Source organism: Hippocampus guttulatus, chromosome 7 (genome assembly GCF_054856545.1).
Source record: "Hippocampus guttulatus isolate MCC_2025c chromosome 7, RoL_Hgut_1.0, whole genome shotgun sequence".
Lineage (NCBI taxonomy): Eukaryota > Metazoa > Chordata > Actinopteri > Syngnathiformes > Syngnathidae > Hippocampus > Hippocampus guttulatus.
The window spans coordinates 20,269,533-20,284,157 of record NC_141267.1 but is presented as its reverse complement, the minus strand read 5'-3'; the positions used below and the strand labels follow the sequence as shown (position 1 = coordinate 20,284,157).

Genomic DNA, 14,625 nt, shown 5'->3' with positions numbered 1-14,625 from the left:
CCTTGGATAAACAGTGTTTCTACCCATTGATAGATGTTTTGACATAAAATGCAGTATGTGTCACCTTTGCGAGGTGGTGGTGGACCCCAAAAAGCAGGCAGGAGGGAGGAGCAGGGTGCACTTGACGAATTGTATTTAAAAAAAGAAAACTAAATCCAAAACAAAGTCCAAAGTAACAAACAAAAACCATGACTTAAACAAAAACTATCAATAACCAAAACACTACTAGAACAAACATGACAGCAGCGAAGGAACAGCAAACAAACAAACATGACAGTAGCAAGAGCAAACAATGACCCAACAAAGCCTTAATTACCTATGACCGACAGGTGTGCAGCTGCCGGGGGAGCCCTACAGTGCCACCTGTTGGACCTTAAACCGAATCATGACTGTATGATGTGGATTATGAGATGGTCGAATAACAGAACGCTATGTATTAAGGCTACTCGTGAATTTACACATTGTTTTTAAACTATGCTACAAGAATAGATTTTTTAAAATTAACAATAAATCATATTCTCATCTTCATCAAGGCATATGTTTTGATACATTCGACCATTGTGGTAAAGGTGAGTCAACATGAGTGAGAAAGATGCACTCACATCTTAACACTGTTAAGGTAAACTCATATAATTAAGATGGAATGCAAGGCCTAAAGTGTAATCGTGACTATTTGGTTTTATGGAGCTTGCAACACCGCCAATGCTCGATTTACAGGAAGCGATGCAGGCTCACATACCTCACTACAATCCTATCCAACCACAGTGCAGGATAAAAACTCACCGTGTTCACCAATCACAGAAGCTTGTTTGACCTTGATTTAAGGAAATGGTAATTAAATACAGAGGAGGAATGGCTCGTCCAGTGGTTGAATTCTTTTCACTTTTAATTCCCTAGTGTGAAAGTTTAATAACACTTGGGAAGGTTGGTTGTTTGGTTTCACCATGATGAAAAATAGGTTGCACAGAAAAGAGAGACTGTTTTCAGAAACATCCTTCTCACACAAGCATGGATTAACTATTACTAGTGAACAAGTATCTTAAATTGCAAAGTAATCTGGTTGAGGTCTTGGTTGTGATGATTTTACATTTTTACAGGATTTTGGCAATGTTTGACTGTACATCATTCATCATTTGATAATACAAATTCAGTATATTTACACGTTGTATCTTTTTGTTTTGTTTTTTTGGTCTAACAGCTGCTTCTCATTGTGAAGGAAACACAGGGAGGCGTGACCAACGTGTCCATTACGGTGCATTTGTCGTCAGTGGTACAAGTGAATTTTTGAATTTCCAACCCAGGATAATATATTCCACTTCTGATAATATAATAACCGTTTAAATTAATATGATGATATTACATGGCGTACAATGCGAGATTAGGTTATCACACGTAAAAATAAAGCTTTCTAAGATGGTAGAAATATTAAAATGTTGCGGACTATGAACTTTTAGATTACCAATTAAATTCCTATGTAAGAATACAATATTTACATGTTTTCTTTAATTGTTAAGGAACTTTAGTTGCATTTTAAACTTAGAAAATCGACATTTAAAAAAATATTTTTTAACTTACTTTTTCAGTTGACAGAAAATGCACCATAAGCGACATACCGATCTGTCATTAAATTGAGAGATGTGATTGGCTGCTGAATCATCCTCCTCTGCGCTGATTGGTTGTGAATCCAGAAAGGGAAACGGGAAGGGGGGGAAAAATCGTGTCAACTAAACCTCACGCATTCTTGCGCCACACGTAACTTACCCGTGAACCTCGTCAAATACAAAACAAAAGTTAAACAAAATGGGATGCTTTTACTCGAAAAAATCCAAACGAAAGTCGTTGGAAAAGGAAGAGAGGACACCGACGACAACGACGGTAGAAACTACGACGACCACCAACGCGGTTCCCCTTGGCAACAACACGGACGAGGCGGCACCGAAGCAGTACAGCTGGGACAAGCGAGAAAAGGTTCGCCACGTCTTCTCATTTCCTTCTTTTGCAATACCCACCATTAAACCGACTTTTAAAAAGTTGACTCACGTTACGTGTAATAATAATGCCTACGTGAAGTGTTGCCGTGGTGAGGTTGACGTCTAAGCTTGACACTTTTTGCAAATGGCGAATGACTTGATTGGCAAATGACGCGTGCTAGCATTACAATTAGACATATTTTAGTTCTACCGTCTGCCCAAGGCTGCAGGTGCATTTGAGTGATCGCTATTCTTGGCCAACAGGCTTTGACTTTTCCACTCGAGCCATCGGCCTCCCTCTGTCTCTCGCTCACCCCGTGTAACTTGTTTTAAGCCAATTATGGGATTGCAAAACGCATTTAACCTGACCCACACTTCAACTTCCGGGTTGATGACCGCCCTTAAATGGTATGCTAATGCTGTGCTACTGCATAATAATGTTATTTATTGTTATCCAAAGGAAGACTCTTCTCTGTTTGCTTAGCCAAGCTGGTGATTTATTTCCAGTTTCTATACTGTTTGTACTGTAAAATCGGTATAAAAACGTTTACAAGACCTTTATCAAATATATGAGGGAGAATCCTGTAATCCAGGGGTGTCAAACTCATTTTAGTCGCGGGCCAATTTGGAGTTCCGTCTTCCCTCGGAGGGCCGTTATGACCGTGAAACCTCAAAATTATTAATTGTACACAACAAATTAATAGATTACTAGTTTTGAAATCATTCAAAACTAGTCAATTATAATAGTTTGTTCAAATATTGTTCAAGTGAGTGAAAACAGGGTAACGAAATTATTGCAAAATCTCAACGTTATTTTTAATTTGACATTTCGGTACGGGCTTTAACAAGTTGACGTATATGATTTGCTTTCGTGGGCCACATAAAATGACCTGGCGGGGCAGATATGGCCCCCGGGCCTTGAGTTTGATACAGTGGTGTAAGCAGTTTATTCCATTTGTGTAGCATAACGGCTAAATGCAGTTTCACCATGTTTGCTCTAAACTGTATTAATTGATGCGACCTGATTATTACATTGAATTTGCAGAATATTAACTAAATTAGGAAATTTTTCTTGAAACAGAGCTTTATTACATCAGTTTTTTTTTTTTTGCCAAAACATACTCATTTCTTGTAAGAATGACTGAAGAAATATTCCTTTCTTGACGCTATATGACCATTTACTTGTGAGATTGGCTTTTTCTCCTCTCAAAATAAATACATGCGAAGACGACTTTGAAAAAAATCTTTTCATATTAAATCACCATCGTGATACTCAGGGAGAAAATCGCAGTTCCTGCACATTGTTTTTTTTTTTTTATATCGTTAAGCCATACTATTTGTCTTTATGCAGGTGGACCCCAAAGACTACATGCTGACAGGCCTCAAAGACGTCACGGCGGGTCGCCTCCCCGGGAAGCTGAACGGTCAACAGTTTGTCATCCAGGACTGCCACAACTGTGACATCTACGTGTTCGACCACTCGGCGGCCGTCACCATTGACGATTGCGTCAACTGTCGCATCGTTTTGGGCCCCGTCAAGGGCAGCGTCTTCTTCCGGGACTGCAAGGACATCCGCTGCGTGGTGGCGTGCCAGCAGTTCCGCACGCGGGACTGTAAAAAGATGGAGGTGCTGTTGGATCTTCTATTTATATTGTTTTTTTCCTAGAAACTTACAACTTGTCACCACAGGTGTTCCTGTGCTGCGCCACGCAACCCATCATCGAGTCCTCCACCGGCGTGAAGATGGGTTGCTTCCAATACTACTACCCCGAGCTGGCCTTCCACTTCAAGGATGCCGGCCTGAGCATCTTCAACAACAACTGGAGCAACGTCCATGACTTCACGCCTGTGGCCGGCGAGACCAACTGGAACCTGCTGCCCGAAAGCGCCGCCGTGCTAGAGTCCGTGCCGGCCCCCGGCGCCGACTCGGACTTTAAGGCGGTCCGCATCTCGGCGGACGCGGCGCGCAGCATCGTGCCTCTGACCAAAGGAGGCCGGCGCAAGGATAGCGACGAGTCCTGCCTGTTTGTGTTCTTCGCCGGGGAGTACACCACCGCCAATGCGCGCAAAATGATCGACGAGGTGAGGAAATTGTTTCGTTAATTAATACAGGGCAATGATGCATTTATAAATAAAAAATATGTAAATAAACAAAATAACAATTATAATATTAATAGTAATAAAGTTAATAAATTGTGTTAAAATGCAAAAATGATTAAATTCTAGGAATTTGAGAGAACATAAAAAGTATCGATTTTGGCGCTGGTTATCAGTTGTCAATTGCATAATTTTCCTCCACATATGTTTTTACTCAAATATTCCATGACTGCGCTGCTGCCAAACTATGCGTCACTCATCTCGAATGCTGGATCATCAGCGAGCTCAAAAACGTCGTTTGTGTGCATGTTAGTTTGTTCATTCCTTCCTGTCTTCCTTCCGCACCAAATGTTTCTCGTCGTGACTTTTCCCTTTCGCTCAGGCGACCGCCAAAGGCTTCGTGTTGATCCAGACAAAAGAGGTGTCGATGCGGCCCGAAGACGTCAAGCGTGTGTTCCAGAACAATGCTGAGGATCTCGTGGAGTGGATCAGCAAAGGTCACTTAACTGCTTTCTCAACATCTTGATTGTTGCATCGTTCTAATTGGCCCATAATTACCAATCGAGTACAGTTCATTAATGGGTGGCCAAACATTTATGAGAAAGGGCCACATTTCATTTTTAAACCAGATACTTGGGCGAGGTCGAGAGTTCAAATGTTTATTTAAAATAGTTTACACCATACTTTTTCTATCGCCTCACCAGATCGACTTTGTGACAGTTTTTTTTTTTTTTTTTTTTGTCTTTATTGTAAAGGTCCTGTCATTGCCCTGGAGCTTAATGGTGACGGTGTCGTGGAAGCCTGCAAGAACATAGCCGGCGAGGTGTTTGGCGGCACTAAGGTCAGCATTGCATTTGTCTCCCTTTACTCATGACCAGAACAACGTCCATTGAGCTGAAGCAAAAACGACTTCTTGACATTCTATTTAATTACGCCCTTTGTATATGTTTTAATGAAATGCAATATTATAGACTGCTATTTTTCTATTTAACAAAAACATAAACTTTTTTTTTTACTTCATTGAATTTTCATTGATCCCTTCCCTTCAGGTTTTCGTCTCGGACAACAAGAACACATCTTCTCGTGATGTGGACAACTTCTTCAACTTCGCCGACATACAAATGGGCTTGTGAGGAGTCAGGTCCATACACATTTGGACGCTGCTTTTTTTTATTTTTTTTTTATGCACTGCTACAATCAGTGTGGGCCACACACCATCCGGACCTGCTGCTGCTGCTTTAAGAAATAATCCACGGCTGTAAACACACAAGAAGGGTTAACCCCAAGTCGTAGTGTTTATGACCCGAGTAGCTTTGAATGTACAGCGCGGCCGCCCTATCGTGTTATTTATGCAGCCAATGCAAATTGAGATTCGTGCTCCTGCTGTCCACGGTTTTACCATTTGCTGTTTGTTAGCTGTTGGCGTTATAGCCGAGAGAAGTACTCGCATCCCGTACTTATGTAGAAATGCACAGACTTATGATTTAAAAAAAAAAATGAGTGAATTATAAAAGTAGAGAAAATGATTCAACTCCTTCAGTTAAAAAATAAATAGATAGCACACACTGTGACATGCACATAAGTTTGTTGCGACCTTTTGGCTTGTGGCGTCAGGTCACCACAGTGAATCAGTTGCATAAATGTTTTTTGGGGGGGGTTTCGGGGCGGGGAGGTGGGGATCGTGATTTTTGTATTCGGGCATAGCACCAGCCATGGCTGGGTCTTGACGCGCTGGCTGGGAATTAAACCGCATCACTATACTGTACCACCAGCTTCTGAAATGTCATTAATTACTAAAGTCAAAATTAATTCATACCGCCGCTTCCTTGACGGCTTTCCCACACACACATGCAGGTTTTTTATTTCATAAGATTGCAGATCCGACCCATTTCAGACTCTTTTATTGGAACAAATTCAATGACTTAGACCAACCACACTTACTTTCTCTCGGTTGCATTGGCCTCACCTTCCTGACCGGTCATCCAATCCAGTCACTTTCATGGCCTAGTTGACGGTCGGAACATGTAAAAGCTAAACACCATTTCACGTAAGACAACTGCTGGGTTTGCTATTTGACAGTCCGTGAATAACAAGAATCCATGTACAAGTGACGCCCAGTATGAATGAATTGAGAATTTTTTCTTAAACCCCAAATTCGTGGAGGGGAAAAGGTTTTCCACAAAAACACAAGGGTTGACCCCACCCCCCCCAAAAAAAAAACAGCATGTAGGTGCTGAAACACAATGATGCATTCCAAGAGAGAATGCTTTGCAATGGTGTAGCAAACCTGCAGTTTTGTTACGTGGATTGTTGCGAGAGTTTTTTCAAATATGACTCTGAGACTGTGAAGGTGCCTGTGATTAGTAATTGGATAAGTGAGTCCTAAAAGATTTACTTAAGTATAGTAACGATTTTACGTAGGTACTTGGCACCACTGGTCAACATGTACTTGTATGTAGTTTGTATTTATTTTTTTATGCTCGCCTCTGTCAAAATGTGAACGTGTAGCTCTAGTGTTGGTTCGCTTCTCTGTCTGAAACATCAGGAGCATAAGAATGCCTCATATTTTATGTATAAATCTTTGTAAAGATCGTCACGTGTGTGTACTATACTTTAATGTACGATGGAACGCACCTTTTGTTTACTCAAAAAAGAAATGGACATGTATGTTTTTTTATTTATGTAGGCCATCATGTGATCAGTCTTTTTTTTTTTGCACAGTGTGTTTTATGTGCTTTGAATGTTTTTGTATAGAAACCAACTGATGTTCGACGCTGTACGTTTTTTAGTAAATGTTTTTACATTTGTGACACAGTTCTTATTTTTTTGTTGTCTTTACTGTAGCACTGTAAGAGTTGGTAGTAACAATGATGATTTCCTGTTGGGCACAACTCAGCCATGAATCACTCTTGGCAGCTTTCACTTCCACCTAAAATCATTTCATATGCCATTAATTAGTCTGACAATCTTCCAGATGGGGGGGAAAGGCCCGAAATGTTTGTCTTATGACAAAATATTCAGTCAGTAAATAAAAAGTTGACCTAAATTAATGTTTGAAAACAAAAGTTATTGGAAGGACAAGTCAAGTCAAAAAATTTCTGACATTAGTCGGTACCCAAAAAGTAGACCTCGGCTTCAAAAAACATTGCTGACACCTAAATTGTTTTAATTTTACTGTCGTGTTGAAATGTAAGTTTTACATTATAGGTTTCAGTTTGATCATGTACTTTTAACACATTATTCATTTTGATTAGCTTTAGCGTGATACTGTATATTAAAAACATTGCTCTTCTAAATCTGTGTCCACCCGTCCCAACGCCGAACGCCAGTGCCCAAATCAAACGCACTCACCAGGGATTGAGGCGAAATCGGCCGGGTTTAGGACCCGGCGGGCTATTCGGTACAATAGGGCTGTTGTGCCGTGTTAGTGGGCCGACTGACTGCAAGCCCCGGAGGAGAACCTCCTCAAAAAACACTCAATTTAACCCATTGCCACGCTCAAATACTTCTCATTTTGTGGCTACACGCAGTGTGCTGTACGCTGGACGTCGTACGGGTGTGATAAAGCGGACCTCCCAGGGCTTATATTTGAAGGTAAAATGGTGGAAGCGTGAACAATATGCCCGTGTGTTTCCTGGCTCGAAGTAGCAGGACGTGCCCCCGTGGATGCTTGCTTTTAAAACCCGGCCGTCCTAACAATTAACGAGGCGTTTTGTTTGATTTCATCCCCTGAACGCTTGCTTCGTCGTTTGGTCACACTGGGCGATTAAACGGACGTGTAGTTGTTCACCACCCCCCCACCTTGTCCCTCGTTTTAAAGGCTCCACTGTGAGGAAGTGACATGTCGGTGCGCTGGTGGTGGTGGCGCCCATGTTTGATTTGGCCTTCGTCGTCTCCCGCTCTTCCAAGGCGTCGACTAGACTTGGCGCCAAAGCTCTTTTTAAAGGCTTTTTTGACGCTTTATTTTTTTCCCGAGAAACTTGTCTGGGTGTAAAAGTAATTCTACGGTTGGGAATAAATTTTACGCGACATGAGTGTAGCGACAAAAACAAAGCGTTTGGCGCAATTTTCTTATTGTTTCTAAGCTTTCGAACAACGGGTTCCCATGTTGTGTTGTCACATCCGTCAACCCTTCCCTCTCCGTCTGTTTAGCTAGTTTGCTAGCTAGGTGCCCCATTTCACGTGCTAATATGTAGCAGAGGTGTCAAAAATATTCATATACTCTGTACCTAACGAGAAACTCATCTTATTGTGTAAATGATAAAAGTAGAAATAATGATTTATGTATTTTTATGTTTTACATGGTGCATTTCACACTTGCACATAGTTACCAAAGAGCACTTAAAGGCAGAAAAGTAGAAGAATTTAAGACATTTAAAAGGACCTGTGGATTATACAAAAGTGAAGCCTTGAGTGTGGTTGACGATGGTGTACTCCGCCTATTGCCGAAGGTCAGATGTGATAGTCTCCAGTTCACCCGCGACCCTAGTGAGGATAAGTGCTAAAGAACATGGATGGATGTTTGTTTGCGTAGCATGAACTTAAATGACCACGTCCACCCCCTCATGGGGAATGTCAGGCATGTTTAAACAGCACATTTGGTCCACTGACACGCTAATTCTTCATGGGAGAGTGATGATAGGCAGAGAGCCTGAAATGAAACGTATTGCTTCACAGGAAGGGAACAACACCGACCAATACAATTAATTTAAAATCAATTTCCAATTCAAAAATAATTTGTCAAAATGCACACCTGGGAATGATTAGTGTGAAAATGGTGCTAACATCACATGCCCTTTTCTCTTATTCTCAGGGATTAAATTAATCACTTGAGTGTCCGTCAGAGGAAGCCACTAGCATGCTTTTCAACTGGAGATTTATGGTGAGTAGGAGCAGTGGCAGCAGCCACTTGAATCACCAAGTTGCAAATTTTTGCACTTGCTTGATGTAAACGTACTCCCACTTCTGGTATTAGCAGTAGCATGCTCCTCGTGTGCGAACAATGTGTTATACCGAAGGCTTTACGCGGCGTCCATCTTGTCTGCAGGATGTGACAGGATGAAGCGTCTCAGGACCTCCAGCAGCAGCGACACTTCTGACAATGAGAGTGAGTCCCCGCACAACACGGCCTGATGACAAAATGCCTTCATTCAGGAGCACACAGCTGAAGCAACGTGCCATGTTTGCATCCAGGTCCCTCGACCTCCTTCTGCTCCAACAAGTATGGCAGCAAACCGGGCACCCCCGCCGCCGACCCTAAGAAACCGGCTGAAGTAAGTCCCCCACAATGTACCCCCCTGCACCTTCACGTGGAGTCACCCGGTATATCTTAATTTTGGGCGTGTCTCACAGGTGTTCCGAAAAGACCTGATCAGCGCCATGAAACTGCCTGACTCGCACCACATCCCGCCGGAAGAGTACTACCTGCTGGCCGACAGCTGGAAACAGGAATGGGAGAAAGGGGTTCAGGTTCTGGCGAGCCCGGACACCATCCCACAGGCGTCAGTCAGGTACTGATGACAGCGTTGCAGACAGAAAAGTACTGTGGTACCCACTACCCAGGCCTACCCTTAGGATGGTACATTTTCCAAGAAACTATCAACCTCCAGTAACTCAAGCCCACGTGCAACTCAAATTTCATCCCGCAACATTATCGACCAAGTCATTTACTGTCATCACAATTGTGGTCATTTTTATGTGCAGGATCATAGCGGAGAAGTCCAAGGAAATTCTGTATGGCCACCAGAAAAAGTACATTCAGTGCTCTACGCAGGAGTCCTCTGAGCCGGGCTACGTCAACATCAAGGAGCTGGCCGAGGCCATGTGCCGCTACGACCTTGATGACGTCGACCTCTACTGGCTGCACGCGCTCAACAGCCAGCTGCTCTGGATGGGTAAGCCACCCGTATTTGTAATTCGGCATTTGCACTTTTTTTTTTGTGTGTGTGTGGGCATGGTGGTTGGTTAAATGAAATTGAATTTCGAGTCATATTATCTAGATATCTGGCCCGAATATCTGACATTTTGTCCATATTGCCCAGCCCGATATTGCACCACCTGTCATCTTGGCCTGCTTTGCGTCTGCGTGCCCAGGTGAGGACCCGGTGGACGAGCTGACGATGGAGCGCACCATGGAGGCGCTGGAGGGCCAGTGCCACGACAACATGAAGCACGCCATCGAGACGGTGGAGGGCCTGGGCATCGAGTACGACGAGGACGTGGTGTGCGACGTGTGCCGCTCGCCCGACAGCGAGGAAGGCAACGACATGGTTTTCTGCGACAAGTGCAACATCTGCGTTCACCAGGTAAGGTTGCACAAAAGGTTGTTTCACCTTACCTGGGTTAGGAATCATTCACTCTTTCGCTAATCCTCGACTGAAGATTTTATTTTGTAGTTGATGCTAACGAGATTAGCGGGTACACTGTTTAGGGATTTCTCTATACCATTTAGTTCACTAAAATCTTGATACCCATGGAATATTTCCAAAAGTCCAGATCTCATATTACCCAGAGACAGTTTGGAAATCGCCCTAAATTTTACACTGCGTTTGCAATCCTACTTATTTCACATTCAAACCGTAGTTCAAAAAATAATATGGTGAGCTCACTACATACAGTTCGCAGGATAGAGGCGAGAGAGTGATTCACAGCTAGGGTAGCGAAGGGAGCCACGTGACAAGACGGTGTACTTCGTTTCCCCCAACCAGGCCTGTTATGGAATCGTCAAGGTGCCCGTCGGGAATTGGCTGTGCCGCACGTGCGCGCTGGGCATCGACCCGCAGTGCCTCCTGTGTCCCAAAAAGGGCGGGGCCATGAAGGCGACGCGTGCCGGCACCAAGTGGGCGCATGTCAGTTGCGCCCTGTGGATCCCCGAGGTGAAGTAAAAAAAAAAATAAAAATTATAATAATCCTTGGCTGATTACCAGCTCACAGCTCCCACTCGTTTGCATCACTGCACACAGGTCAGCATCGCATGCCCTGAAAGGATGGAGCCGATCACCAAAGTGTCCCACATCCCACCCAGCCGCTGGTCGCTCATCTGTAGCGTGTGCAAGATCAAGACGGGCGCGTGCATTCAGGTGAGGCAGCAAGTCGGCCTGCACAACTAATCGCATTTTCATTATGATTACAATTTTGGCGGGGGGTTCTCATCGGCAACTCGGTAAAGCCATTCCTTTCGCAGCAGCACTTAGAAACAGTAATCCATGACTTCGTGACGCCTCAACTGAAGAACTGTAATGCACTTGATTTTGGGGTCGGCCAGTCCTCCTTCAGGCGTCTTCAGTTGGTCCCAAATGCTGCTGCTCGCCTCCTAACTGGAGCTCATGGAAGGGAGCACATATCTGCAATTCTTGAAATGGTTTTGCTCCACTTTAACTCACCCGCTTCCTCTGCGTTGGCCTTCCCCACAGTGCTCGGTGAAGAACTGCACCACGCCCTTCCACGTGACATGCGCCTTTGAGCACAGCCTGGAGATGAAGACCATCCTGGACGAGGGCGACGAGGTCAAGTTCAAGTCGTACTGCCTCAAGCACAGCAAGCCCAAAGTGCCAGGCGAAGCGGGCCTGAGCCCGGCGCGCGCCAAGCCCCCGGCGCCGCCCTCCGACTCGGTCAAGGTGGGCCTGCGGGCGCAGCGGCTGCAGGAGCTGGAGGAGGAGTTCTACGCGCTGGTGCGGCCGGAAGAGGTGTCGCGGGCCGTGGGGCTCTCGCAGTGCCTGGTGGACTTTGTCTACCAGTACTGGAAGCTAAAGAGGAAAAGCAACTTTAACAAGGCCCTGCTGGCACCCAAGGAAGACGAGGAGAACCTGGTGCTGCAGCCACACCAGGACAGCATCCACACGCGCATGCGCATGTTCATGCACCTGCGACAGGACCTGGAGAGGGTCAGTGCAATTCATCATTTTCGCCGCCTTCTCTGCCGCCGTAATTTGAAGGTGTCATTCCAAAGGATTTTTTTGAAAATGAAATTAAAATATTGAACATGTTCAAATGACTTCTGTGCTGATTGTATTTGTGGCGTGTCGTGCGTTGATGCAGGTGAGGAACTTGTGCTACATGGTGAGTCGACGGGAGAAGCTCAAGCTGCTCCAGAGCAAAGCCCAAGAGCAAATGTTCAATCTGCACGTCACCCTCATGAGCCAGGAGATCTCTGCTGGTGAGCTGCCTTTTGCTTGCCCCGCACCCCCCTTTCAGGCAGGGCCACCGCTAATTGCTACAGGAACAACACTATGATCAATCTTGGCCTTTCACACAGGTGCCAACAGCGGGATATCGCCACATCTCTAGTCCCTGTCACTCAAATCTATTGTATTTATTTAAATCCACGACAAAGACAAGCGAGTTCATGTTGATCAGTTGGAACATGAAATGGCTTGTATTTGTAGTGGATTCCATTAAATATAAGTTGAACATGATTTGCCAATCATTTTATTGGTTTTATTTATATTTAAGCCAACATCGCACCTTTGTTGGAATTGGGTTTGGAGAAATATTTGAGAGGGTATCGGGAGGGGGGAGAAATATTTGAGAGGGTATGGGGGGGGATCTGCATCTCTGCCACACATCACAAACCAGCTGACCCTTATGAACATACTGGGAAAAGCAAATCTTTATCTGATAAGACCACTCCAGCCCCCAATCTTGTGACCCCCCTTGTAAGTGTTCACATCCACCTGTTACGGGACTCTCAGAAAGCAAATAAACTAACATGTTGCCTTTTTTTTTTTTTTGTCCTCTTCCGAAGGCCTTGCTGCGTCCTTCCCGGTGGAAAGTGTTCTCTTCCGGCCTCCTCCCAGGATCACACTGAAGCTGAAAATGCCCAAAGCCTCCAGCCTGGGGAACTCCCACACCGCGTCCAAAACGGCCAACGGGCCTCTCTGCCCGGACAACAGCGGAAACGTGTCTGAGCGAGCCAGCGAGGGCCTGGGCCAGGGCAAGCCTCAGCTGCACGGGCACGCCCGGCGGGAGGAGCGCGCCAACGGCCGGGTGGCGGGGAAGCCGCCGGCCGGGAAGTCCATGGCGGGGAAGCCGTTGTCGGGGAAGCCCATGGCGGGGAAGCTGCTGGCCGGGAAGCCTCTGACTCTGCATCCCCCATTGCACGGCCACTCCTCCAACGGCAAAGCTGAGCAAGAGCGCCCCTCCAAAAATGGCCTCTTGGAGAAACTGGTTGCGCAGAAAGACAGCTCATGCCAGACGCCGGGTGAGCCCGACGCGCCGAAGCAACCGCTGGACAAAGGCGCTTTCGGTAAGTCGGCCATGGAACACTTCGGCAGGTCCTTCAAGGAGGCCACCATGAACTTGGTACGGACCACTGAGGACATGCGGGCCTCGGACAAGCTCGCCCGCAAGGAAAAACTCTGGCCCAAGCCAGTGCCGGCCAACAACACGTGCTTGTACCATGACAGCGACGGCTACTGTCCCGACCTTGAGCTCAGCGACTCGGAGCCCGAGGCCAAGGGGAGGCGCCGGCGCCAGGGCGGGCCTCCTACGCCGGACACCACCCGAAGGGCAACCGGTAGCGACCAGAAAGGCAGCGGTGGCAGGCGTGGGAGGCAGTCACTGGGAACCACCTCGCATTGCGTACAAAGGTGACGGCAGACCCGCTCCGTGAGAAGACGCAATTGGCGTGCTAACCAGTTAGCGCGTCTGTACGTAGCACAACTTTTTACTGAACAGCGCGACACTCCGTTCCTCATCGCCCAGCTGGATGTACAGTGTTGTAAGAAACGGACCAAACATTCCAATACAAAATGAGAACACCCACCCGGGACTCGAGCTGCCGATGTCACTCCCTAGGCCAAGCCTCTCAAAAGCACACATCAACACGGCGGTTCTCTTCAATGGTGACAGCCTGAGTCAATTCATCTCATTCCTTCACTTCAATACTGTCTCTTGGCACAAAGATGGCAGCTAATCAGGATTTTAATACTAAGGCCAGAACACAAAAACAGCAAGTACGTGAACTTTTCAGTCAATAGGTCAATAGTCAAAACAAATGTCCTATTTCAGGTTTTTTTGTCTTTAAAAAAAAGTTGCCTTGAACAAAAAAATGTTTTTGAAGTAAAATGTTGCCACGTTGTAATAGGGGAAGTCAACTCTTTTTTTTTTTTTTTTTCTGAGTTTGGTCTTGTAATGACCAATCACGGCTCAGCTGTTTTATTTTTTTGGTCTTGAAACATTCACAAGCCTAACCGTGATTGGTCGTTACCCGACCTTGGGCACCCGGTGATAGCTCGTGACAAAATGGCCACCCTCTTCGATGGATAAAAGCGGGAGGATTTTGCTGCTAAATTCATAGACCATAAATGCAATATCAATCTCAATTCCGTGTTTTGACCCGAGTGGATGCATAAAACATTGCAAAGAAAAAATTGGAGTTGACTTCAATGGAGAACACTAAATTCTTGACGTTCGCAACGCCACTGTCGTCACATATTCGCTGCCTTCACTCTTTTCTTGTCTCATCCTTTGGTTTGATAATAAAGAAGCAAATCAAGACATTTTTTGTTTTATTCAAAATTACTATCTTCCACATGAATTACTTGTCATGTAAATTTCT

At 45.3% G+C, this 14,625-nt stretch overlaps 2 protein-coding genes across 2 annotated transcripts; both read left to right on the top strand.

The window, feature by feature from the left end:
- Positions 1-1,691: 1,691 nt before the first annotated feature.
- On the top strand, positions 1,692-6,877 carry rp2 (RP2 activator of ARL3 GTPase). The gene is made up of 6 exons (XM_086116460.1): positions 1,692-1,968; positions 3,322-3,597; positions 3,660-4,052; positions 4,450-4,564; positions 4,823-4,908; positions 5,117-6,877. Exons 1-6 carry the CDS (start codon positions 1,801-1,803, stop codon positions 5,198-5,200), a joined length of 1,122 nt encoding a protein of 373 aa, XP_085972586.1. The 5' UTR covers positions 1,692-1,800; the 3' UTR covers positions 5,201-6,877.
- Positions 6,878-7,491: 614 nt separating this feature from the next.
- On the top strand, positions 7,492-14,564 carry jade3 (jade family PHD finger 3). Its single transcript, XM_086115256.1, has 12 exons — positions 7,492-7,661; positions 8,881-8,949; positions 9,115-9,174; positions 9,261-9,340; positions 9,420-9,577; positions 9,771-9,961; positions 10,161-10,372; positions 10,775-10,942; positions 11,030-11,146; positions 11,480-11,950; positions 12,105-12,222; positions 12,811-14,564. The coding sequence occupies exons 3-12, from the start codon at positions 9,126-9,128 to the stop codon at positions 13,656-13,658; spliced, it is 2,412 nt and encodes an 803-aa protein (XP_085971382.1). The 5' UTR covers positions 7,492-7,661; positions 8,881-8,949; positions 9,115-9,125; the 3' UTR covers positions 13,659-14,564.
- Positions 14,565-14,625: the final 61 nt, after the last annotated feature.

Coding starts and splice junctions, on each gene's coding strand:
- rp2 (XM_086116460.1), top strand. CDS start 1,801: ATGGGATGCTTTTACTCGAAAAAATCCAAACGAAAGTCGTTGGAAAAG. Junction 1,969..3,321: donor GCTGGGACAAGCGAGAAAAG/GTTCGCCACGTC, acceptor GTCTTTATGCAG/GTGGACCCCAAAGACTACAT. Junction 4,053..4,449: donor CGCGCAAAATGATCGACGAG/GTGAGGAAATTG, acceptor CCTTTCGCTCAG/GCGACCGCCAAAGGCTTCGT.
- jade3 (XM_086115256.1), top strand. CDS start 9,126: ATGAAGCGTCTCAGGACCTCCAGCAGCAGCGACACTTCTGACAATGAG. Junction 9,175..9,260: donor CGACACTTCTGACAATGAGA/GTGAGTCCCCGC, acceptor GTTTGCATCCAG/GTCCCTCGACCTCCTTCTGC. Junction 9,578..9,770: donor ATCCCACAGGCGTCAGTCAG/GTACTGATGACA, acceptor TTTTATGTGCAG/GATCATAGCGGAGAAGTCCA.